The 23170-nt window shown below is 37.5% G+C and overlaps 2 protein-coding genes across 3 annotated transcripts; one reads left to right on the forward strand and one right to left on the reverse strand.

Annotated features, from left to right (window-relative positions):
- The first annotated feature begins 1285 nt into the window (after positions 1–1285).
- Positions 1286–13074, forward strand: LOC143882148 (NAD(P)-binding Rossmann-fold superfamily protein). The gene is made up of 6 exons (XM_077385589.1): positions 1286–1442; positions 3958–4127; positions 4670–4861; positions 7985–8147; positions 10351–10537; positions 12724–13074. The coding sequence occupies exons 1-6, from the start codon at positions 1325–1327 to the stop codon at positions 12866–12868; spliced, it is 975 nt and encodes a 324-aa protein (XP_077241704.1). The 5' UTR covers positions 1286–1324; the 3' UTR covers positions 12869–13074.
- Positions 13075–15123: 2049 nt separating this feature from the next.
- LOC143882149 (S-adenosyl-L-methionine-dependent methyltransferases superfamily protein) lies at positions 15124–22495 on the reverse strand. Of its 2 annotated transcripts, none has more exons than XM_077385591.1 (8): positions 22140–22495; positions 21364–21533; positions 21158–21278; positions 19878–20002; positions 17391–17519; positions 17076–17240; positions 15682–15800; positions 15124–15494 (listed from the first exon to the last, which is right to left on the reverse strand). In XM_077385591.1, the coding sequence occupies exons 1-7, from the start codon at positions 22324–22326 to the stop codon at positions 15729–15731; spliced, it is 969 nt and encodes a 322-aa protein (XP_077241706.1). In that variant the 5' UTR covers positions 22327–22495; the 3' UTR covers positions 15124–15494; positions 15682–15728. The 2 variants fall into 2 exon arrangements, with proteins under 2 accessions (XP_077241706.1, XP_077241705.1); XM_077385590.1 differs by having other exon boundaries at positions 15124–15474; positions 22140–22471.
- Positions 22496–23170: the final 675 nt, after the last annotated feature.

A 23170-nucleotide genomic window follows, 5' to 3' on the forward strand; every position in this document is an offset into this window, starting at 1 on the left:
AAAGAATCCCTAATTTGTAACAAAGAGAGAGAGCATTAAATTAGAAACAAAATGAGACAGAGAGAAAACTAACGAAATATCTTGAAAATCAGGGGTAGCTTTGAGGGAAAAAAAATCTAATCTGATAGATCCAAGGGAAAAAAAAAGTTATTTTGAGCAATAATAAGGTGTGTTCGGCAACCATTCTAAAAGTAGGTTTTCCTATTTTTAGGTGTGGAGAATGACATGTTCGGCAAATTCGGCCCACCAAGCCTGTTTCTATCTTTTCCTATTTTTAGCCCTAAATAGATGAGATTCTACAGAGCGACTCCGAGTCGCTTCCTAGATTTTCATCTACCCGTTCCCGCTCGATTTTACTGTAAGAATGAGAATTTGGTTGTCGAACACGCAAGCTAAAAACAATTCCCCTTTTACCAATTTTATAGTTAAGGGTATTTTCATCTTTTCATTACAAAGGATGTTGAGGTCTAACCTTGTTTCTCGAAATATGGTCAAACACGACCCTTGGAAAGATAAGAAGAGCGGATGTGCCTCCTCCCAAAAGACACAAGTGACACTAACCCCTAATGTTCCATAAGATCAACGCTCTCGATTGCCCTTATATGTCCTCTAATCACCATTGATATATTGTAAGGTCTGCTCAGTCGTTTACCGAATAGAGATCTTTGACAAACTATTTCTGCTATCAAACCCATTGCCTAACCGAGAGTGGAACTGAGCATATCCTTGCACCCCAACATGGCATAAAAAGGTAGTTTTTCCATTGGCATAAGAGGGGCAGTTTCGCCAGAGTTTTTATAAGGTGTAGGCCCTTATAGTCCTGTATTTTTCAAAAAGTAGACCACACTACAGGATGATCCAAACTGACCATGTGATGGCCATAGGTTATTCCCAAAAAGTCATTTTTATAGGATTATCCCGCAGAGGAACTCCATATTAAGGAAATCTCTATAAATCGGAGGACTAAGGTCATCCTACGGAAATGATTTTTGGGGCACAACCTATTTACGTTGTGTTCCATCATATGGACAGTTTGGATCATTCTATGATGTGGTCCGTACAATACTTTTGGAAAAATACGGTACTCTTAGAGCTTACACCATACCATATTAGGAAAAGGCCAAAAGAAAGAAACTAGGAAAAGACAGAGAGTAGTTGTGCAGGCGTTGAGAGACTATTGCGTTTCATATTTATATTATAGGAACCCAATTGGTTCCCAGCAAGCCTAACAAAAACGTACCCAATTGGTATACGTATCAAGGATACCAAACCCACGTCATTCAATTCGTCATTTTAGGGTTTGTAGGATCAAGAAAGTGAGAAGATGAGTGGAAGTGGGAAGGTGGTATGTGTTACTGGTGCCTCTGGTTACATAGCTTCATGGTTAGTGAAACTCCTTCTCAATAAGGGATACACTGTCAAAGCTACTGTTCGTGATCTCAGTAAGAACATTTTAACCTACCCTTTTTTGTTAAATAGTAGAAATGCATGCTTTTGAATTCATTCTTTATGTCTTTTCTTTCACTTCATGCAACATAGGTACATGGGTCTCTATAGCACCCGTAAGTTTAGAATTAGAATCGAGCCCTATTCGTGTTTTAGGGCTATAGTCTCAATTTGATCGCCATATTGAATTTTCATGTTGAGAGATTTTTTTTTTTTTTTTTTTTGTCTTTTATTAGATACCCATGTTTTTTTTTTGTCCTAGAATCTCTATGAGAAAATGGACTAGATGGAGAAGAGAAAGGTGGTGCTCGACTGATATAAAGAAGATGGTCTGGTAGTTTAGAAAGGCTAAGAATTAGGTTTGTGAAGGGTGTTAGGTTGAGATGGGTTTGGGTTATGGATATCGAAAGCAAGTTGGCAAGGGTTTTGGTTGGGTTTTGGGTCTGTTTGTGCAGGTTTTGGATTAGGGTTAGGGTTTAGATGATGGAGATGAGGGAGAAGGGGATGCGAAGATGAGGTTGGGTGTTTTTTTTTTTTTGTGGGGCAGAGTTTTTGGGGAATCTTTCTGGGCTTGGTTCTCAGACTCCGGTGTGGCGGAAGACGAGGCCCTATTTGGCAAGATCAACAGCTCTCTAATCAAGAAGGGTGCTTGGATCTTTTTCTTTGATACCAAATTTGATGTAGCCTAGGGAGAGAAAAGAAGAAGAGAAGTAGAAGAGAATGAAGTAAAAGAAGAGAACTTGGGAGAGAAAGAAGAGAACTTGGGAGAGAAAGAAGCACTCAAATTTGTAATCAAATTAATTAATCATCCAAAAAATAACAAAAAAGCTGCAAATTGGCCTATAAATAGGCATTCAAGAATCCCTAAAAGACTAAAATTTCCTAAAAATTATAAAGACTAAGATAACCCTAACAATACCAAATAATCCCTAAAATATCCCTACGACCAATAAAATAACCCTAGGTATTCCTTCGGGCGCCCATGAGTGGGGCCCTGCCTAGAATAAACCCGTAAGGGTTGCTATGATCCCCATCAATAATGAGGAGTTTGACGATGGAAAACAGAGGATGACATCTAGTTGATGAGAAAACATGCAGTTAAGGCTGGATTACTTTGGGAAATTTTTGGTACTTTCATTTGAAAATTAATGCACATGTAATCTAAAGTAGATGGCATTTCTTTCTTTTAGCAAACCCATTTTTGAGCTGTATGGGCAGATGAGGCTGAGTACTCGGTTAACATCTGGACTCAAAACTGTTTCTGCTTCTGCTTCTGCAAAGGTTGCTTTTTTTTATCCCTAGAGGAGACCGATTCAATTCCACATCACACTGATATAGGCCAGAGCGCCCACCATAATACCCCCTCAAACAACTTGATACCGTTTTAAAGCGAAGGGTTAACTATTGGTATATAAGGATGTTCATATCCAGATGAATAGACTCAAATACTTTATAAACTACAGGTGGAGATTTAGTAACTAGGCTAATCGGCGAAGAATGAAAACTGGGCTCATCTACACAGAGGTTTCACCTTTCTAAGGTACTTTCGTTTCCCTTTGGCAGTGAAGAAAACCTCCAAGAACTCGGCCTCTGGAACATATTTACTACCATTAAGTTTAATGGAAGTAACCTGGACATTGAAATAATCAGGGAAGAAATGAACATTCCAGATTTGGTCTTCATTAAGGTTCCCCAAAGAGCAGCCCACAAGTTACTTAGGGAAACCAACCAACACCTGTAGTGCAACTATAACAACAGCTGCAAAATGAAACAAATACGATCACTATAAAAACCAACCATTCATGGTGAAGAACTATCCACACGAAGAGCCTCAACATACGAATCAACACTCAACACTAGAAAGAACTGCACGCCCACAACAGCTGCAGCAACACCGTATCTTTGAAATATCTCAGAGAAGTCATGCCTCTTGGTTGTTTCATAGCTCTTTTTTCGAAGTATAGAACACACATTATGCGTATGTTGAGAGCATGACATATCATATTTTATTTTTCGATTTTGGGAACAGTAAAGGGTGAGAAATTGAAATTGGTCTTCTTAGGCCAATCTCATCTTGGAAGCCATTGATTGCATACAGTTACCATCTGACCTGAGTGTCAAGGTAAACTGATAATCAGCATCTTGAAATTCTGCTCCACCAGTATGATATAACATGTAAAATGTTTCTGATGGATGCTTGGCAGTAGTGTTTTGATACTGAATGTCAGGTCATGTCACCTTTTATTATGTTTTCATTTTTATCTTTTGAATAAGACAGGATTTTCATTTTTCCATTGCAAAAAAATTGTGATCTAGTAGTTTCAGAATGAATATAATGATGAAGTGCAAAATAAAATGCCATTCCATCATGAACCTGCTTCCCCGTTATAACTTCTAAGAGAAAATATTATAACACATTATATTTACTTGTTTGTTGAGTCTATTTTGAGAGGGATCAAGGCTGTTACCCTTTGTCCTGTTTTTACTTAACTTAGTCATGTGACACTACAGATGATCCAAAGAAGACAGAGCATTTGCGTTCACTGGATGGAGGAACCGAAAGGCTTCATTTGTTCAGAGCAAACTTATTGGAAGATGGAGCCTTTGATGCAGTGGTTGATGGCTGTGAAGGGGTTTTTCATACAGCATCTCCCTTTTATCACGCTGTCACGGATCCACAGGTTTATGCCATATATTATCTTTGCTTGATAGTCATAATTTCAAACATTTTTCATATGGTATGCAGGTCATATGGAAATTTGGGGAGTGGGGTTTCAATTATTCTGTAAAAGGGCATTAAATAACAATTAATTAATGAGTTCATGAAGAGAGTCTACTAATTACACCTCATTTTCTTCTCAAGAACATATCCTTTTCCATTTTTCCTTTAAAACACCTCTTCTCAAACTTCAGAGCAGAGTGACACTATCATCTATTGTGACATAGGGTGGACAAATCTTACATAGGGTGGACAAATCTTACGGATTTGGATGGGATCTTTAAAGATGTATCATAGGTCCTCTTTTCTCCCATCTTTACCAAGATTTGTTTTCCTTTATAAGGAAACACATTTCCTGTAAATGAGAACTGTTTCTCTCTTAATATGCAATTTTCCTTCTTGTTTCTGTATGCCAATTATTTGAACCATGTCATGTTATTTGCATTTTGAGAATCAAGATTGTACCATTAAGTGCCCCTTTTATGTTTCCATTCAATGTTGCAGGCTGAATTAATTGATCCTGCAGTGAAGGGAACTCTTAATGTTCTTGGATCTTGTGCGAAAGCTTCCTCTGTCAAAAAGGTTGTGGTAACGTCCTCCATGGCTGCAGTTGCATACAATAGGAAGCCTCGAACTCCTGATGTGGTGGTTGATGAGAGTTGGTTTAGTGATCCTGAGCTTTGTAAGGAGACAAAGGTATTTAGTATGTCTTATTTTAGCCAAGCTTTGAAATTTGGTCGAATTTCTGAAATTAAAATTTTTGGCACTGTTGCAAAGCTTCGTGAAATTTTGTAACAACCCAAAAAATTTTGAAACAATAAAAAAAAATCAATGTGGCTGAAATCTCAGATTTCGGTTGTGACCGACACCTAAAGTATCCTGTTTCAATGTCGGTCTAGGATTTCGGCTGAAATTTACTAAAATTCCGAAATTTCTGCCAAAATTCTAGACTGACACCGAAACAGGGTACTTTAGGTGTCGGTCACAGTCCGCAATTTTGTATTTCAGCCGAAATTTAAAACCATGATTTTAGCCCACGGCTGTTTTTGTATGATTATCTATATTCTTGTAAACATAATGCGTGATAGTAGATTCCATCTTTGCAATGGATAAACTGGATACAATTAGGTTCGCAGAGTTGATTTTGAACTATGATTTCATATTCCCAATTAACGGGGCTGCTAAATTATAGATTGTCCTTCTACTTAGTTCATACTTCTGGTTGGTGTTTTTATTTTTAATTCCGCAGTTTGTGGCCTAGAGGATATTTTGGGTTATAGTCCCAGTTGATGGTGCTATTAAAATAAAGATAATTTATTCAGTTCATATTTATAGATTGTCTTACAGAAGCTCTGTTTGATCTATTTCTTTATCTTTTTGTGAATCGTATATTTGTAGTAACGACAGAAAATTCTCAATTCCAATCAACTAGGTGTATTTTATCGAGTCTTTTTAGTAACGTATTTGTTGGCTTTCTTCTTTATCTTCTATAGAGTTTTTAAATGGTGAACTTGCAGGCATGCGAGCGTAGCAAGAAAAAACTAGTCGAGCCCACATTTTTTGGTGATCTAAACCATTCAGCTAGTTGAGCCCACATTTTGGGTGATCTAAATCATTTAGAACTTTGGCACCTATGTAGATGGGCAGTGTTGTAAGAATATTTTCTATATGATGATCTTAACCGTCAAAAAAGCAAATTCTAGGGGGGGACCTTAATATTCCACACCTTTGCAACATGAAGATCTTCTTGGATCGGATTAAGACCCCTGAAGAAAGATTTTACCGAGAAGAAACCGGAAGAATCCCAAACCCATAACCTCTTGTCCACACCTGAAGAGCTGATGTAAGTATCTTCCAATATCTGAAGTAACGATACCAACGAGGGCAATTCCCTATCGAAAAAGCTTCTACGGAATAGGGGCTTCCAGATGACTTTACTGTCCCTTCTCTCAAAACAATCTTTGACTAAAACTTACTTATCTGCTGCCACAATATAAAGATCAGGATATAAGTCTCTTAAATGAATGACGGAACACCATAACATGTTCCAAAAAGATATCCTATCCCCTAAATAAACTCTATATCTAACTCCTTGATCGAAACTGGAACTCAAACGCATAATATCCCTCCACATAGATACCCCTGGTTTGCTGAAACTGTTGAGAGATTTCCAATTACCTAAATCTACCCTGTATTTACCTCGAAAGACTTTCGCCCACAATTGCAACTGCTCCTCGCCAAACCTCCACAGCCATTTCCCCAATAGAGAAACATTAACCTATTTATCTTTTTTATCCCTAGACCCCCTCCTTTCATAGGTTTACAAACATCTTCCCACGAGACCAAGGAAAGACTCCTCTTATCCTTTGATCCATCCCATAAAAACCTCCTCTGAATCGATTCGATACGCTTCACCACGCTAATAGGACACTTGGGCAGAGATAGCTGGTAAATAGGAATATTGGACAAAACAGCCTTAACAAAGTCAATCTTCCCCCTTTTGATACCAAATTCCTTTTCCAAGTGTCTAGTCTCCTTTCAATTCTTTCCACCATGGGAGTCCAAGCACCTAACTTAGGCCTCTCCCCTCCCAAAGGGAGCCCAAGATAAGAAGAGGGAAAACTATCCAAAAGGCAGCCCATTAGATTAGCCAAGCTCTTTGCTTCATCCTCTCCCACATTCACCACATATAATCGAGACTTAGAAAAATTAGATCTTTGACCGGTAACAATTTCATAACACCTCAGCACTGCCTTCAGATTTAAAATCTGCAATACCTGGGGTGAACTAAATAATAGAGTATCGTCCGCGAATTGCAAATGCGACACCTCGACCCCATTTTGGCCACATTTTATCCCCTTTACTAGCTCCGCTGACTTTCCTTTCTCCATTAAAAGACTCAAAGCTTCAGCGACAATCACAAACAGGAAAGGGGATAACGGATCCCCTTGACGCAAACCTCTAGACGATTTGAAAAAACCTTTTGGAGACCCATTAATTAGAATGGAAAACCAAGCCGACGATAAACAACTCTTTATCCACCCCCGCCACTTGTTTCCGAAACCCATTTTCCGGAGGAAAAAATCCAAACAATGCCATTCCACTCAATCATAAGCCTTTTCCATGTCGAGTTTGCAAACAACACCTGCAGTGCCCGTTTTAACCAACCAATCCACCGTTTCATTTGCCACCAAAGAACAATCCAAAATCTGGCGCTGACTCACAAAAGCACACTGATTTTCCGAAATAATAAGGGGAAGAACCACTTTCATCCTGTCCGCCTGTACCTTTGAGAGGACTTTATATAGGCATCCAACCAGACTCACAAATACACATTGAATATATTAATTATATTGTTTTAACCATTTCTTATATTTTGGGATTTTTTTTCATATTTTAACTATTTAAAAAAAAAAATTCCCTCGCCGGAGTGGAACGAAAAGTTTCGAACGAAATGCCGAACGAAACGGACGAAAGACCGAAACGTTCTGTTCCGGTAGGCAAAACGAAACGGCGAATGAAACGGCAAACGAAACGGAATTTATAACTATGGTTTGTAATGTGATACCAAAACTAGTTTTCATAACCCATATGTTTGTAAAGTGGTACCAAAGTAAGTAATTGCCCCTACTGGCTATCATGCCTGTGGTCTTTCAAGGATGCCATCTTAGTTGCATCCTCATATGCTTAATTAACTAGTTAGCTTGATGCATATTAGAGCTTTGATGACGCAGTTTGCTAGAGTAAAAAAATTACTTGTTATTTGTATAACATTGATAATCAGAAACTATTTCTTAACAATTTTATTGTATCATCTAGTCATGGTATGTACTTTCGAAGACCTTGGCGGAGGAGGCTGCTTGGAAGTTTGTGAAAGAGAACAAGATTGATATGGTTACTGTGAATCCAGCAATGGTGATTGGTCCACTGTTGCAGCCAACTCTTAATACAAGTGCGGCTGTAGTTCTAGATTTAATAAATGGTAAGCTTTGTTTTTATTCAACTTATCATGTACTGTTTATCCTCCTAAACTGAAAAAGAATGTATTGCTTCTTTCTTAGTGTGTAAGATTGCATACTAAAAACACCAAAAAAATAAAAATAAAAATGGAAGAGACAAATGTGGTATGACCAGATATTTTGCTATGACTAGAAACATTGACCTAATGGAATTGATTTTCTTAATGTGGTGCATTTCTTACTGCCAACCATGCTGATAGGAGCAGAATATCAGCTTCATGGACTTCTATGAACCATCTAGATTATGCTGTTAGGCCGATAAAATTCAGGGCATCGTAAATTTCAGTTATTAAAGTTTTTTTTTGGGCTATGTTCATCTTTGGTAGGTGAAAATTTCAGGGACTCTATACTTTTTAGTTCTCATAGATCATCTCCTGCCACGTTTTTCCTCTTGGCTTTCTTTTCTGCAGGATTTTTGGGCTTAATGAGTATTTATAGACTCTCACAATGAGTCCTTTTCTTATGATCTATAATTGCACCTATTTTCTCTCTTTAAAGAATTTGTTATATATTTTAGAAAAAGGCGACTTCAGAAAATGTTATTAATAGTTCACTGCTGCCATGGTGCCTTCCAAAAGATGAATTGCACAACACTTACCCTACCAAAAGTGGGCCCCTCACAATTATCCACATCAAATCTTATACCTTTCTTGGAGATCTCAAAATCCGATACTATTCCAAACTAGGAAACTATGGGCTTTCTATCCTCCCAAGTAGAAGAGATCAACCCTTTTTTTTGCATGTAAAGCTCATGATATGTGCCGATAAATCACCATCACTAGAGGGGAAAATGTTGCACCACCACTTAAAAGGGCAACAATAAGAGACGCCATAGCCATTAGAAAAAAAACTATGGGCTTTCTATCCTCCCAAGTAGAAGAGATCAACCCTTTTTTTTGCATGTAAAGCTCATGATATGTGCCGATAAATCACCATCACTAGAGGGGAAAATGTTGCACCACCACTTAAAAGGGCAACAATAAGAGACACCATAGCCATTAGAAAAAAAAGTCTTCATATCTCTTATCCCATGAAATATGTTTGACAGTAGGGTCCCAACTAATTCAGTGGGACCTTTTGAAATGGGAGATGCCATTCCATGAGTTCTTTTGGAGAATTCCCAACTTCAAGGCAAATGAGTCTAGATACCATTCAAAAAAAAAAATGAGTCTAGAACATGAGAAGGTATAGTCTATAGAGAGTCCTGGCTTTTCAAAGGAAACCTAATTAGCAGTGAAAACAAGATATCTACCTTCCAAAATTCCAGCCTAGATTATTATCAGATTCTAATATTGGTACATTGGGGAACTAATCTTAAATGGACAACCTAAATATTTTATCACAAGAGCTCTCATTTCGCATTGTAGGATAGGATATCATCTTGAGCAAGATAGTCATTAATGTTTGATATTGCAAAAATACTTTGTTTTCTTATTTATGCAATGCTTGTAGTTCTCTCAATAGCCGAAAAGTTAATGTGTTGGTCTTGATCAAGGGATGTCACAACCAAGATTAAATTATCAATCCGGTTCAATTGATTGATATATTTTTTTTATTGCTACGTAAGGGAACATTGACTTAACAATTAACATATCTCGGTTGATTGATTGTTTGTTACTTTTTTGGAAAGGAATATTTAGTTATGGGTATCCTTACTATTAAAAAAAAAAGCTATAGGTACTCTTGCTAGAGGAGGAGTTGATTGGTCAAACTTCAAATTAGGAAGGCCTTGCTCAATCTGGCCATCTCCTCCTGTCCTATATGCTATTCTTCTACCCATTTAATTTTCGTAATATGCTTTCCTATCTTGACCATTAGGTTTTTGTATGATATCTTACATGTTTGTCAAACTTCTTTTTCAAAAATTTCAGTGCCACTTTCTGTGGCAAACTTTATAATTCATGTTGACTCTATACATTAGAAGTGGCATATAGCCACCCTTCCTTGGTTCAGTGCTTGCTATGTATTTTATTACATTACTTCATACAAATGATTCATAAACTAACATCAAATATCCCTCTTGTTCATTGAGAGGGAAATTGATTATTAAATAAATATAAAATATCGCTCTTGTTTATTTGAAGAAACTTATTATTAAATATATTCTACATGCCTTTCCTTGATGTAAAAACTTGATTTTTTGTTTTTGTTTTTGTTCTAAACCAGGAAAGCCTACATTTCCAAATGCAACATTTGGATGGGTTCACGTTAAAGATGTTGCCTATGCCCATATTCTTGCATATGAAGTTTCTTCAGCAAGTGGACGATATTGTTTAGTTGACCGAGTTGCTCATTACTCAGAGCATGTCAAGATTTTGCAGGAGCTTTACCCTAATGTCCACCTTCCTGAAAAGTAAGCTTCTATTTTTGTTAGCAATCTAACTTCTAGTATTTATATGGTTCTTTCTCAATACTATTAATGCAATTAACCGGATACTTTCACAAAGCCCTTGCCCATTGTTTGATTGGATTTCTTGATTTATAAATTAAGAATGCCAGCCAAGGTTTTAAATTTTTGTTTTGGTTTTGGTTTCAGTCACCATAAAAACAGAAACGTTTTGGTTTCAATTGGAAATTTCGATGGAAATCCTATAAAATTACTGAAACATATGGAAACATGCAAACGATAGAATCTTAAGATGAAACTTTTGGCAATTCTGGAATAAGCACAAATACATGTGTATAAACAATCACATAAGTAAGACAACCATCCATAGTGGTTTAACTAACATCATCAAGCATCTAGTTACATGTGCACCTTCGATATATACTAATACAGTAATACCACATTCCACATGTAATCGATATAAATATTTATAGAGAATATATGCAGCACACTTCAGATGCAATTCATATAAGATAATTAAATAACATATACTGATTGTATATACCATTAATTTACTTCTGATTTTGGTTTCAGTATGTGTTTCGGTTGTAGTATGCATTTCGCTGTCGATAGAAACAGAAACATTTTGGCCATTTCGTGTCAGTTTTCGTGGAAATTTAAAACCATGATGCTAGCCTTATTCAATGTTATAATTATATGTTTTCATATAAAATAACATGTTTTGTTATTTTTTTCACCTTCAATTTGTCTATTTGGTGAAATATGTATTGTCTTGTTATTTTAACATCCAACAGGACTTTTCACTGTTCACTTTTTTTTTTTTATCATTTGGAGAATGGATCCTAAGGAAGTTTCACTACTTTATTTTTGTTTGTAAGAATTAGGAAGCAATGTTGAATATGTAAGCCAACTTTAAAAGTCTTCAGGCCTTATCTATTATATGTCCAATCAGATTAAGTGAAATCTTCAAAAATAATATAAATGCAATGATAATATATTAAGTGGAGAAGATGAAAAACCTTGGGAAATCTTTTTCGTCTAGCACGCTTCGTCATCCACTTTCTTAATTATTAATATGGAAATGTCTTCAATCAACGTAGATCCTTTATGTCTTTGTCCTTTAAGGTATCATATCTTGAAATTTTGGATTTGAAAACAAGCATCAAGCATTTGTAGGCTGCTACTCAGTGATCATTAGGTCATAACAAGGCGTGTGAACTTCTATGGAAGCGACATGATACGATGTTGCAATTGTTGGATGTTGTAATCTCCATTTTATGAGGGCCTATCATGGTAGCTACTTTCACACTTAAAAGATGTGGTCAATTCTTCGTCCTAAGAAAGGCCATTGATATGTTCACTGAAATTGTGAAATTGTGACCATGAGCTACGACAATTAAAATCTAGTGAATATTCTTGCACCTACTTGTTGCACGAAATAAGTAGATAGGTACTCGACATATTGAATTAAGGTGGATCTTGCTATTCATGTTCATTTAACAGCTAGTAAGATGAGTTGCTTTGTCCTCGAATAAACCTGAAGTGGAATTAATGGATATCTTTAATAGGCGACATGAACAGTTGAGAACTTTGTCCAGTAATCATTTTATGTTACCTGGTAAAATCAAGGTTTAGCATAACCGAGAAAGAATATGTTGGCATACTTTGAGACCTCAGCTGATAGCTGACATGCCAGACTTAATGTTCGGCGGTGTTTTCGGATCCAATCCATTGATAACTTGTTTACTGACCATATGCTATTCCTTAAATATTTGTATAATATTTCAATTACTAAATATTGGATGGCAAATTATGTTTGACGCATGAAGGTGTAAGCAGACTGACCTTTTGTTGGATGCTTTTTACCATGATTTGTTTTGCCTAGAGATTTTATAAATACCATTTACAACCCATGTAACTCAACTTTTAATCATCAAATTCATTTTGCGGTGCAATTTGGGTCAAGTCGGCTTGAGCTTTTGCTAAAAAACGAATTATAATCATCTTTCAAAAAAAAAAAAAAAAACGAATTATAATCAACCCAAACCCGACCCAATTTCATGGTAAAAGCTCAACCCGAATTCCCAAAAATCGACCCAAGTTGCACCCCTGAATTCTATAACTGATACTGTTTGTGAGCATCTAGTTGCCCTTGGAATATGAAGTGTGCATGCTTTTCTTTTTTTTGGCAGGTGTGCAGATGATAAGCCCTTTGTACCAGTGTACCAGGTATCCAAGGAGAAAACTAAAAGCTTAGGTATCGACTACATTCCTCTTGAGGTGTCTCTGAAGGAGACTGTTGAAAGCTTGAAGGAGAAGAAGTTTGTGGATCTCTGAGTCATGGCAGTAGTAAGTTATAACAACATAAATAAATGCTGTGGGGGCAGTTTCTTTTACTTATGTTCTCATGCTTCACAGTTTCAGTTGAATTGAATGTCTGTTATCGAACATCAAGACTAAAAATGGGATAAGGATATTTGGGTTTTGTTTGTGAGGTGCCAATTCTTCTGCACCCCAATAAAATTATGTGATCTTAAACTGGTTTTCTCAAATCTATTGGCATAAAAAATATTGGCATTAATCAGAGAGCCTCGTCGTGATGAGATCTCACCATTTTGATTCTGTGGTGTGGATTGAGTTATATTTTCTGTTGCTCAAATCAGAAGGCACTCAACGTCACTGTTTGGATCTTTACTTAATTATAAAAATAATAATAATACAGATATGAGTATAAAGTTCTACATCACATTCTGAATCAACTGATAACCAATGCGTGGCCATTCATATACTAGTGCTGTAAACAGTTCTACATCACCTTGTGTTTACCATCTCTCTCTCTCTCTCTCTCTCTCTCTCTCTCTCTCTCATATGTTTGGTAATCATAATAAAAATTGATGCATGGAATATTTATAGCTCAATTGGTTAAAATTGGGTTTTTATCCTGTTTTTAGGGTCTTTTCATGTTATCATATCACCCCACCTTCTCAAGTGGGCGGTAGGTAAATGTGGCAACGTAGGCTTAGACAGTCAAGAGGTTGTGCCCTAAAATCATTTCCATAGGCTGATCCTAGCCCTCCAATCTATAGAGGTTTCCAAAAAAGCATAAAGGAGGAGGGTAGGATTCAAATTATGTGGCTTTAATGGGCGCCTTTGTTAAAAAGTATAAAGGAGAGGTAGGATTAAAAATGTGGGTTGAATGTGTGCCTTTGTTAAAAAAAGTGTTGTGTAATTCTCATAGAATTTTTGGGAGAAATTCAAAAAATCTTTTTCCTTTTCTCTTCTATGGATCTGATTTTTTGTGGACACCCTATGTAAGTAAGGGCCTTTCAAATGAATGGTTTGGATTTTGGGTGGGCCCCCACTGTTTTTAGCTCGACCAAGTAGATAAGCTTATCTACTCGACCGAGTACGGTCACTTTTCCGTATATATACATATAGAGGAAACTGTTGGTAAGCTTAAGCTCACCAAACTTATGGTGAGCTAGCTTGCCCAATCACATGGGGGCCCACTTTGTTAGGATGATCCAAACCATTCATTTGAAAGTCCCTTACATAGATGGGGGGTGTACAAAAAATCAGCTCCATAGGATCATCCTAACCCCTCCATTTGTGGAGGACAAAAATGGACAGACACAAATTTGCCTCATTTTTGTCCTCCACAAATGGAGGGGTTAGGATGATCCTATTGAGCTGATTTTTGGCACACCCCCTATCTATGATAAGGCCTTGCAAATGAATGGTCTGGATCACTCCCCAAAATGTGGGACCCATGTGATTGGGCAAGCTAGCTCACCATAAGTTTGGTGAGCTTAAGCTCATCAACAGTTTCCTCATATATATATATATATATATATATATATATATATATATATATATATATATATATATATATATATATATCAATCAAAAAATTAAGGGGGTTATTCACTTATACTTGAGGTCAAACTGTTTGCATATCCCATCAATTCAAAATCAAAATTTTTAATGACGGGTGTGATAAGGTTTTAACAGTTGAAACCCAAACTGGTCATAAATGGTCATGACCTAACGGTTGATAATGTGGCTTAACCACCTATCGAAGGGGTCTCTTAAGAGACTCTAGTGGGTGTCTTCGTCTCTTTAGCAAATTTACTGCTTCATTTTTTGTTACTTTGTCCTACTTCCTCTTCCATTTTTCCCCCCTATGTGCGGGCATACTGATAATGAACTGGGGAGCTTGAAACAAGCTGCCCCGGGTGTAATAATTGGTGTAAGAATGACTGATAAGCACTAGATGTTCGAGCTACCGCGGATGTTGCCTTCGAGAACCTTCACTCACCGGAGATCTGCCGGTGAGGCTCACCGACGTGAGCCACTACTTCGGCTTACTCTACTCATTGCAATGCTCAGAAGCGAATATTGAACGAAACATAATCTACCTCCACAAGGTTGAAGGAATCGACCTCCAAATTTTTTTTACAAAACACATCAGCATTGCTCAGACAGTTCCAAGGGATTTTTGGAATGTATTTACTCGACAATTTTCGACTTTGTGAGTCCGATAATCAGTTTGGACTCACAACCGGTTCTCAAAATCCAAGACAAACAGGGTCTAAATATAAATCTGAGTATTCGATTATATGTCTCAACATTAATATAATTTTGAGTCCAACAATCAGTTTTGTGAGTTTTGACTCACAATTGGTTCTCAAAATCCAAAACAAACCCGGCATAAGGCATTAGAAAATGATGTAATATAACTAACAATCCACTATTATGTCTTCTTGCCATGTAAGCATTAGAAAATGTAGATGATACATGGGTGCCAAGGGGACTTCCCCACAGGCTAAAAATTATTGTACTGAAGTCAGATCCTCAATGTTTTCTTCGTTTTCACCACCAAAGTTGTGATTTGAGTCCATTAACACCTTTCTTCTTCTTTTCTCAAATTTATAGAGGCAGATCTGCATATATCATCAGACTTCTGAGAAGGAAAATAATTAGCAGCAAAATGTAGGAAAGAATTACCAAAAAGCTGGTAAAATGCTGATTTATGTGTAATCCAGTTTACTAGGTAAAAGCTGTGTACATCAGACATAGTAATGGCAATTCAATTCATAATCCAAGGTTCCACACAGTTGGCCTGTGGAGAAAATAAAGGTAAATCATACCTATTGCTTTCCTGCCATGTAAAAGGATAGTAATGAAAAGCTCTACGCTAGAGCTCCTCGAACCCGTCTTCATCCCCTTCTTCCTCTAGCCTTTGAAATTCTCTCCTCCAGGTCTCCATCTGTGAAACAAAAAATGTTTTTACTACGTCAATTCATTTTATCAAGTGCACCAAACACTCAAAAAATCAAAACCATTATTTAATTCAGCAACACCCGAGTGATGTTCTGGTGTAGGAGCAAGTAAAGCAAAGTAAACCAGTAAATCACAAGCAAGCAAACTATATAAATGGGGGAAGATGCATAAGGCCATATTGATCTTCTTATTGGAAGCAACCTTCAGGGTGAAGATGGGATTTCACCGCTAAACAGTAATTAAAGTTTTGATCTCCACTACTTTTCTTCATGGAGCCGGCGTTGAACCTTCGGATCTTCTGCCCGAAACAGATTGAACAGTGGCTTTGTGCAAGTTTCTCATAAAATCAAGCAGAGTACTCTGTAATTGAAGCTGAAGATCGGGAATTTAGTTGACTTCGGAGGGACTGAGAAAAACCACTAGCACTTGTAGCACCCAGGCCGGCCATGTTTCCTGGGTGTTGTGAGATGGACACTAGATCTGTATCCAATATTATACATATGCAGTGTATCTGGGTAAAGCAGATGGGCATTGCCCAGAATGTACTTACACACGCACCATTGGATGAAACGACAAAATGCAAATGCGTCGTTAGAATGTACGTTGCCCAGAATGTACAGCAAAGAGAGCAAGTACAAACTCCCAGCATTAGCTCTCCTTGCATCAGTTGGAAGTAAAAATGAACATATCAATTCAAAAGGCCAAGGAATTAAACCACAAAATTTAATCTGAGGTCCACTTCACTAAATCTATATGCCAACAAATAACTCCTGGAAGTCTTGAAGGGTCGAAGATTTCATCATGCAAGACTGCCAAACATTCGCCAAGAAGATCTCGATGAGACATCATGTGCTTGGAAAAAAAGCTGACTGATAAACAAGCAAAATGTGGGGGGTTGGAAAATAGTTGCAGAAGAACATGTTCAATGGCGAATTTTTTTCCATTGAAATGTAAAATGGGAAATAAATTCGATTCGGTTTCCCAAAATATAGGAAAAGTAGGGAAAGAAGTAACTCAAACATGAGAAAACAACCAGGAGACACAAAGAGAACATGTTCCCTTTGGATAGAAGTTTGGGAAATGTAAGGTGTATTTTTTCTACAGTACTTCCCAAGAGTTTTCCGTCCCAGTGGTTTCCATGAGTTTCTCATTATTTCTTTATGCTTCCCCTGCTCCCTTCATTTTCCTGCATTGCTTTGGGCTTTTGCTTAGTACATGGAAAGCTGTGAGTTATTCCGTAACTGGGAAATAAGTACATCACCTGATCATCAGACAACTGCAACTGCTGTGCAACAAAAAGTATGTTTTCATAATCTCCCGATGGAGGATCCCTGTTTACATCTCTTGCAACTTTGTCATAAGCCACCACATCCACCCTGAAACCATGGCTGATGAAAAGCTTGTCCATCCATTTCTGTGTATTGGACTGTGCCAGGCCATATTAAATAAAAATATGTTAAATAGCTGTTAAATTAAAATACAGACTACAAAAATAAAGATAAAAAAATCAAGCTACACTATATTGAATTGGAGTCATAACATATCAAAAAATAAATAATACAAAGGAAGAGCTGACCTTGGTTCCAAATTCAGTTTTTACGAAACAGAGTGGCAATTCTCCTACAAAAATGCATCCTTTCATGGCTAAACTACTAACAACAAAAAGAATTTCTTTAAAGCTTGCCAATGTCCTCACTGGTAGTCCCTGCAAGACAACCAACACAAAAAGTCAATCATCTTATCAAGCTTTCTGCCATAACTTATGACTTTGCCTTAATGAGCCCAGGGCATGCTGAAGTAGGGGTTATTACTTTTTACCTAAACTTGTCAATATTACAAATGTTCCAGCTTGGAAATATAAGAAAAGTATCACAGTCCACAATTTAAATTACTTTTCTAATCGAAACAGGAAAATATTTTAGTTACCAAATGTTTATAGAAATAAATCAACAAGAATGACAAATGCATGTCTTTAGAAAATGGAAAGAGATCATCAGAGGAAGATGGACAAAGGAGAACAAAGTATTAGGATAGAGATCTTGACACCTCTTGTTTTAATTTTGGAATGATCATGGATGCTCTTTAGGAAATCTGGGGGTCGGTAGTATGCATAGAAATGATAGAAGTGAGTTGGTGAAGACAATTTGGGGTTGATAGGCAATAAGGATTCACATGAAGCCTAGGCGGGAGATTATTCACAGGGCTACATTTGTTTTTAGAAAATCGGAAGGGACTTCATGAGTCAAAGGTGACTTACCCAACCATCTTTTAACGTTACATCATAGACTTGGGTGATGGTGTTTGAACCACATAGTGGTCAGGACCATTATGTATGAGGAATAAGGATATCTCCTTTTCTCATGTTTATGGAGGCAAATGATGTTCTGGACCCTTTGGCTACATGGGTGTATAGAGAAGTTTTAGTCTTGATGCAATCTCTATGCCTGATAAATTATTGTTGTCATTCAAAAAATTCACCAAGAAAAACCAAGATAGTGAAACTTACCAAAAAAAAAAACTAAAGCCCATGAGAAAAGATTACTATAAAAAAATTAGGGGCAGCATATCTTAGGTGATGGCTGGATGGTATTAAGAAAAGGTTCAGGAAGTCTCTATTCAGATCCGAGGTATGACATAAACTGGTATCATAACCTAGGTTCGACTGGCTGCTTGAAGTAGTGGGGCCTTTTAAGAGAGAATTCACCAATGATGATGATGAGCCACCGAAAAATGTGGATACTTCGTTCGCTTCCGTAATGAGGCATATACCAACCACACCGAAGGAGGATGCCAAGGAAGATTGGCTTCACAATGTTATTTTCTACGCTCTAGTCACGAGTGGGGATAATTTTTGCTAGCTTATTGTTGTGCAAATGTCTTATATTCTAGCAACGGACTAAAGTGCACGACGCACAAGCAGGTCGAGCTGCGCGGTCAGCTTGTTAGGGGTGTCGGCATAGTGCGCCCTGCCGAGGTTTCCAGGGCAGCCCGCCCTGGAAGCCTGGAGTCCTTACTTAAAATCCAAGAAACACTGGCAGGACAGCATACAGCAGCCCCTCTTTTACACTGTTTTCAAACTAAAACCTGAATTCTAAAATCTGCGTATCCAAACAGCCCCTACGTGAAACAGCTTGTCATTACCCCTACCATTAAACCATGTGGTTACAGTATCCTTTGATGGACTGCACAATTCTTGAACTCTTTAACCAGCCAACCTCTACCCTACACTATCAGCCCTTAAGCCAGATTCCATTGAATATCTAGGACAGTCCCTAGACCGTGAAAAGTACACAGTTAAAATCTATCCCCCCCTCTCCCGTCTGTGCCTTGACACAGGTCAACAGCTTTGACACTTGTCAACGGCCTCAACACCTGTAAAACTTTCTTGAAACTTGTCACAGTCCACTCTAAAACCTGCAAAAATTTCGACCAACCGCCTGTAACCATACATCTAGCCCTCCCCAGACCTCGCAATGGCAGGAGCCTCGTGCACTGGGCCGCCCTTTTTTTTTCACAGTCCACTCTAAAACCCGCAACAATTTCAACCAACTGCCTGTAATCTGAATTATTTCCCCATTCCCTTAACTTCCTAGCCAATACCCTATCCTGGAATTTTAACTTCATATCTTCTATCCATTACCAATTTTAACTTTACTTTATATCTTCTATCCATTACCAAAATTTCTGAGATGCGTCAAGATCTGTCACCCATATTAAATCTGTCACACAACAGTCCCTATTTCCTATTCTTTAAGTGTACCAAAGATTGCTCCCTTAACCCTTACCATTCCCATTACCTAGTTAACGTAAGTCCAAACCCAAAGCCTAAAGACATCTGTTTCTCTTGGCTGTCCGACATAAATTGGCGAGAGAGCTACAATACCTAGTGTCTTCCATTTTGGTACCGCATAAATTTGGTATCAGAGCTACAATATCTACTTTCCTACCCTTTGGGTCATGCATTATAAATTGTGGAGCACCAAGTCGATTAGGGGAATATACTTAAAAGGATATCTGAATTTCTAATAGTCAATAGCATCAAAAGATATAAATCCAAATCTACCTGGAGCACCCATATACTTGGCCTCTCACCAGTGAAGCCCTTCCTGTGCAAGATCCCATGGATATCAAAGGTTTCCAATGGAACATGGACCAGTAGACATGTTCTTGAAATCTTAGCTCCAATACCTAAAATTTAAAGAAAATAAAAAAAGAAAGAAAAAAAAAAATGGCATCTTTCATGAGTCTCGAGATGAATCAAGTATTTAAGAGAATTCAGAAAATTTCATAAAGTAGACATTTATAAGAGGTAAAATTTATTGAGATGACTGGCAAGGAGAACATAATCAAGCACTGATTGTCTTTTTTCATGAAAGAAACAAGAAATGCATCAATGGGGAAGTTTGAAGACAGCAAAGCAAAATAAATGAGGAACCATCTAAGTAATAGGATTATAGAGTAACCTCAGGAGAGACCATTCCTTTCAATTCCATTCAAATTTTACGCAGGGAAAACATAATCATGCAACTCACTACCCTTAAATGAGCAGGACTTGAACTAGGTCTGACTCCTCTAATAGTCCACTTCGAAGAGCAAATATAAGATAAATATTGGAGAAAAATGAAAGAGATTGTTTTCAAAAAAAATGAAAGAGATTGTCTTTATTTTAAGAGAGGGCGTCTTTGTTTGGGAATCAGCTGTTATTAGTCAAGAGCTAAGACAATGTCTAGCTCTGATAATCGCATCAACAATGCATACGTTTAAGTCACGATTCACCTCACCCCTACCCCAGAACTGACTACAGATATATTTTGATGATTACAAACCTAATAATAAATTGGAATTAGTGTTCAATGTTCATATATCTAGTTGCCCATTATGTAGAGATATCCAAGACAGCAGCTAAAGGTCTACAAGATTGGAGGGTTAGGATCAACCTATGGAAATGATTTTTGGGGCACAACCTATTTAGGCTATGGCCCATCTAATGGACGGTTTGGATCATCCTATGGTGCAGGCCATACCGTACTTTTAATAAAGTGAGGAGTGCGATCATCAAAATACAGTAGTGCTGATAACATTTCCCTTTTTAAAATGTAGAAGCTAACGGCAAGAATTGTGTCATCATTTCTAGTTTTGTCCTCGTTTTTATCTTTTTGGGCAGTTTCCGTTTCTAACAGTGTGTCTGTGTCGACATGCAACACTTGTGCCCATATCCACAGAGAGCATAGGAAAAACCCTACATGAGGAACCAACAAGAAAATATCCATGATTTCAGAGTCAATAAAATGATGCAAAGCAACAAAATATCATTATCAATCAATTTATTGATAGATGGCATACCTCCAAGTCTTTCAGACGCAATTTTGAAAACTCTTGCTGGAGAGATATCAAATATTATGGTTGAAAGTGGCCAATTGAGCCTATATGGTCGTGTATCCATACCATCTGTCAACAAAACAATCTGTATGGTATAAGAGAACTTCATTGGGATGGTAAGAGAGAGCAAGAGTGATACAGTGAGATAGAGAGCATTCTAATCAGAATACCTGCCTATGTCCATCCATATGTTTAACTGTACTAATCAATTGATCATCGATGAACTTCGTTGCTAAGCAATAGTGGCATAAGGTCCCCACCGATGTCAAGCACGGCTTCATATCCTTATCAACATATGCAGTAAGAAAGCAGCCGGCATATGGGTCGATAAAAAGGGGATCTGTAATCACATTAATTAATTGCAAACATACAAACTTGTAGTCATAAAAAAGAAGGAACAAAAAAGAAGAAAGAGATAGAACTATTTCAACACAGATAATGACAATTCACAGATAAGAAAAGCAAGGTGTCATCAAATAACATAGAGACTAATGGTCGTGTCTGAAATAAATAAATATTGTAATACCATAGCCTTCTTCTGACATGAACATTGGCATAACATATGTGTTAAGTTGTTTGCTGATACTATATGGTAAATATGGAGACCAAACAAGAGCATGAGAATCCCATAACCTTCGACCTTGTTAGTAGGCCCTATTCATTTTGGATTTTGAGAACTAATTTTGAGTCCAAAACTGACTATTGGACTCAAAATTAAGTTTAGGTCTCAAAATCAATTTTCAAAATCCGAAAAGGGCCTTAGGTTTAAGAGGGAACTATTTCTAATTAGTCCTCTTGGCTTGCAAATTATTTCCAAACTGATAGAAATTAGGGAAACCCAATTCGTGCATACATCAAATGGGCTAGTGCTGGCCTTTAATACAATTCATCTAAGACAACCAAAACTAAAAACATAGAAGAGTAGAAAGCAAAGAAAAAGGCCTACCAGGGCGATGGGTTTCTTGAAAACGAAGATAAGCGGCATGGCTAGCCGCCTGTAGAAGTGGGTCTTCATCGTCATGAAGTTTTGCTCGGACCCTAACAAAGGTCATAAAAGTTTTCTTCTTTGAGAGGCGGATGGGCGAGGGTGAGTGAGGGATAGCGGCGGATGGTGCAGTAGCAAAACATCCCATTTGCAGAAATACGCCGGTGAAAAGCACAGAACTGTTGGGTAAAAGATGGGGAAGAGATGCTCACTCTCTCGTATTTATTGGCTATTGAATATGACTATGAGAAGATTTTTCAGGTCAAGCCCAGTCTAAATCAGGGCCCACAAAATGAACAGTTTGGATTGCTCAGACAATGTGAGCGCAACAGTATATTTTTGGGTCAACGTTCAGTGAGAGCTTCATATCACAATCTCTGATGGCTGCTTTAAAGGCGGGGGCCATCAATAAATCAGCGGGCTTTGGGCGAGGTCAATTGTTGGCGAAGTAAGAGGCAACTCTCGACCGAGCTCTTGAAAGGATGCGATGGACTTCTGTCTCTACCAAAAATTAACATGTCATCAACATATAAACAAATAACAACACCTTTGCTGCCCTTAAATTTACTGTATATACATTTATCTGATTCATGTATCTTATAACCATTTGACACTAAGACTTTATCAAATCTTTCATGCCATTGTTTAGGAGCTTGCTTAAGCCCATACAAAGATTTGATAAGCTTACATACTTTATGCTCTTGGCCTGGCAGAATAAATCCCTCAGGTTGTTCCATATACACTTCTTCATCAAGTTCACCATTTAAGAATGCGGTTTTAACATCCATCTGGTGAATGTGAAGTTTGTATATGGAAGCAAGGGCAATCAACACTCTAATGATAGAAATCCTAGCAACAGGTGCATATGTGTCAAAGTAATCAATACCGGGTTTTTGAGTAAACCCTTTGGCAACTAATCTTGCCTTAAACTTTTCTATGGTCCCATCTACATTGATCTTCTTCTTGAAGATCCATTTACATCCTATAGGTTT

The sequence above is a fragment of the Tasmannia lanceolata genome, unplaced genomic scaffold, assembly GCF_043159265.1.
Source record: "Tasmannia lanceolata isolate RefF3 unplaced genomic scaffold, GAP_Taslan_0.1 ptg000007l, whole genome shotgun sequence".
Classification (NCBI taxonomy): domain Eukaryota; kingdom Viridiplantae; phylum Streptophyta; class Magnoliopsida; order Canellales; family Winteraceae; genus Tasmannia; species Tasmannia lanceolata.

What these genes read in the sequence shown, in the direction of transcription:
- LOC143882149 (XM_077385591.1), bottom strand. Translation starts at nt 22,326, where the DNA reads ATGGGATGTTTTGCTACTGCACCATCCGCCGCTATCCCTCACTCACCC. An exon ending in TCAAGAAACCCATCGCCCTG is followed by an intron (nt 21,534 to 22,139) that starts GTAGGCCTTTTT and finishes ATGTGATTACAG; the next exon opens with ATCCCCTTTTTATCGACCCA. An exon ending in CAAGTATATGGGTGCTCCAG is followed by an intron (nt 17,520 to 19,877) that starts GTAGATTTGGAT and finishes GTTGTCTTGCAG; the next exon opens with GGACTACCAGTGAGGACATT.
- LOC143882148 (XM_077385589.1), top strand. Translation starts at nt 1,325, where the DNA reads ATGAGTGGAAGTGGGAAGGTGGTATGTGTTACTGGTGCCTCTGGTTAC. An exon ending in AGTTCTAGATTTAATAAATG is followed by an intron (nt 8,148 to 10,350) that starts GTAAGCTTTGTT and finishes GTTCTAAACCAG; the next exon opens with GAAAGCCTACATTTCCAAAT. An exon ending in AATGTCCACCTTCCTGAAAA is followed by an intron (nt 10,538 to 12,723) that starts GTAAGCTTCTAT and finishes TTTTTTTGGCAG; the next exon opens with GTGTGCAGATGATAAGCCCT.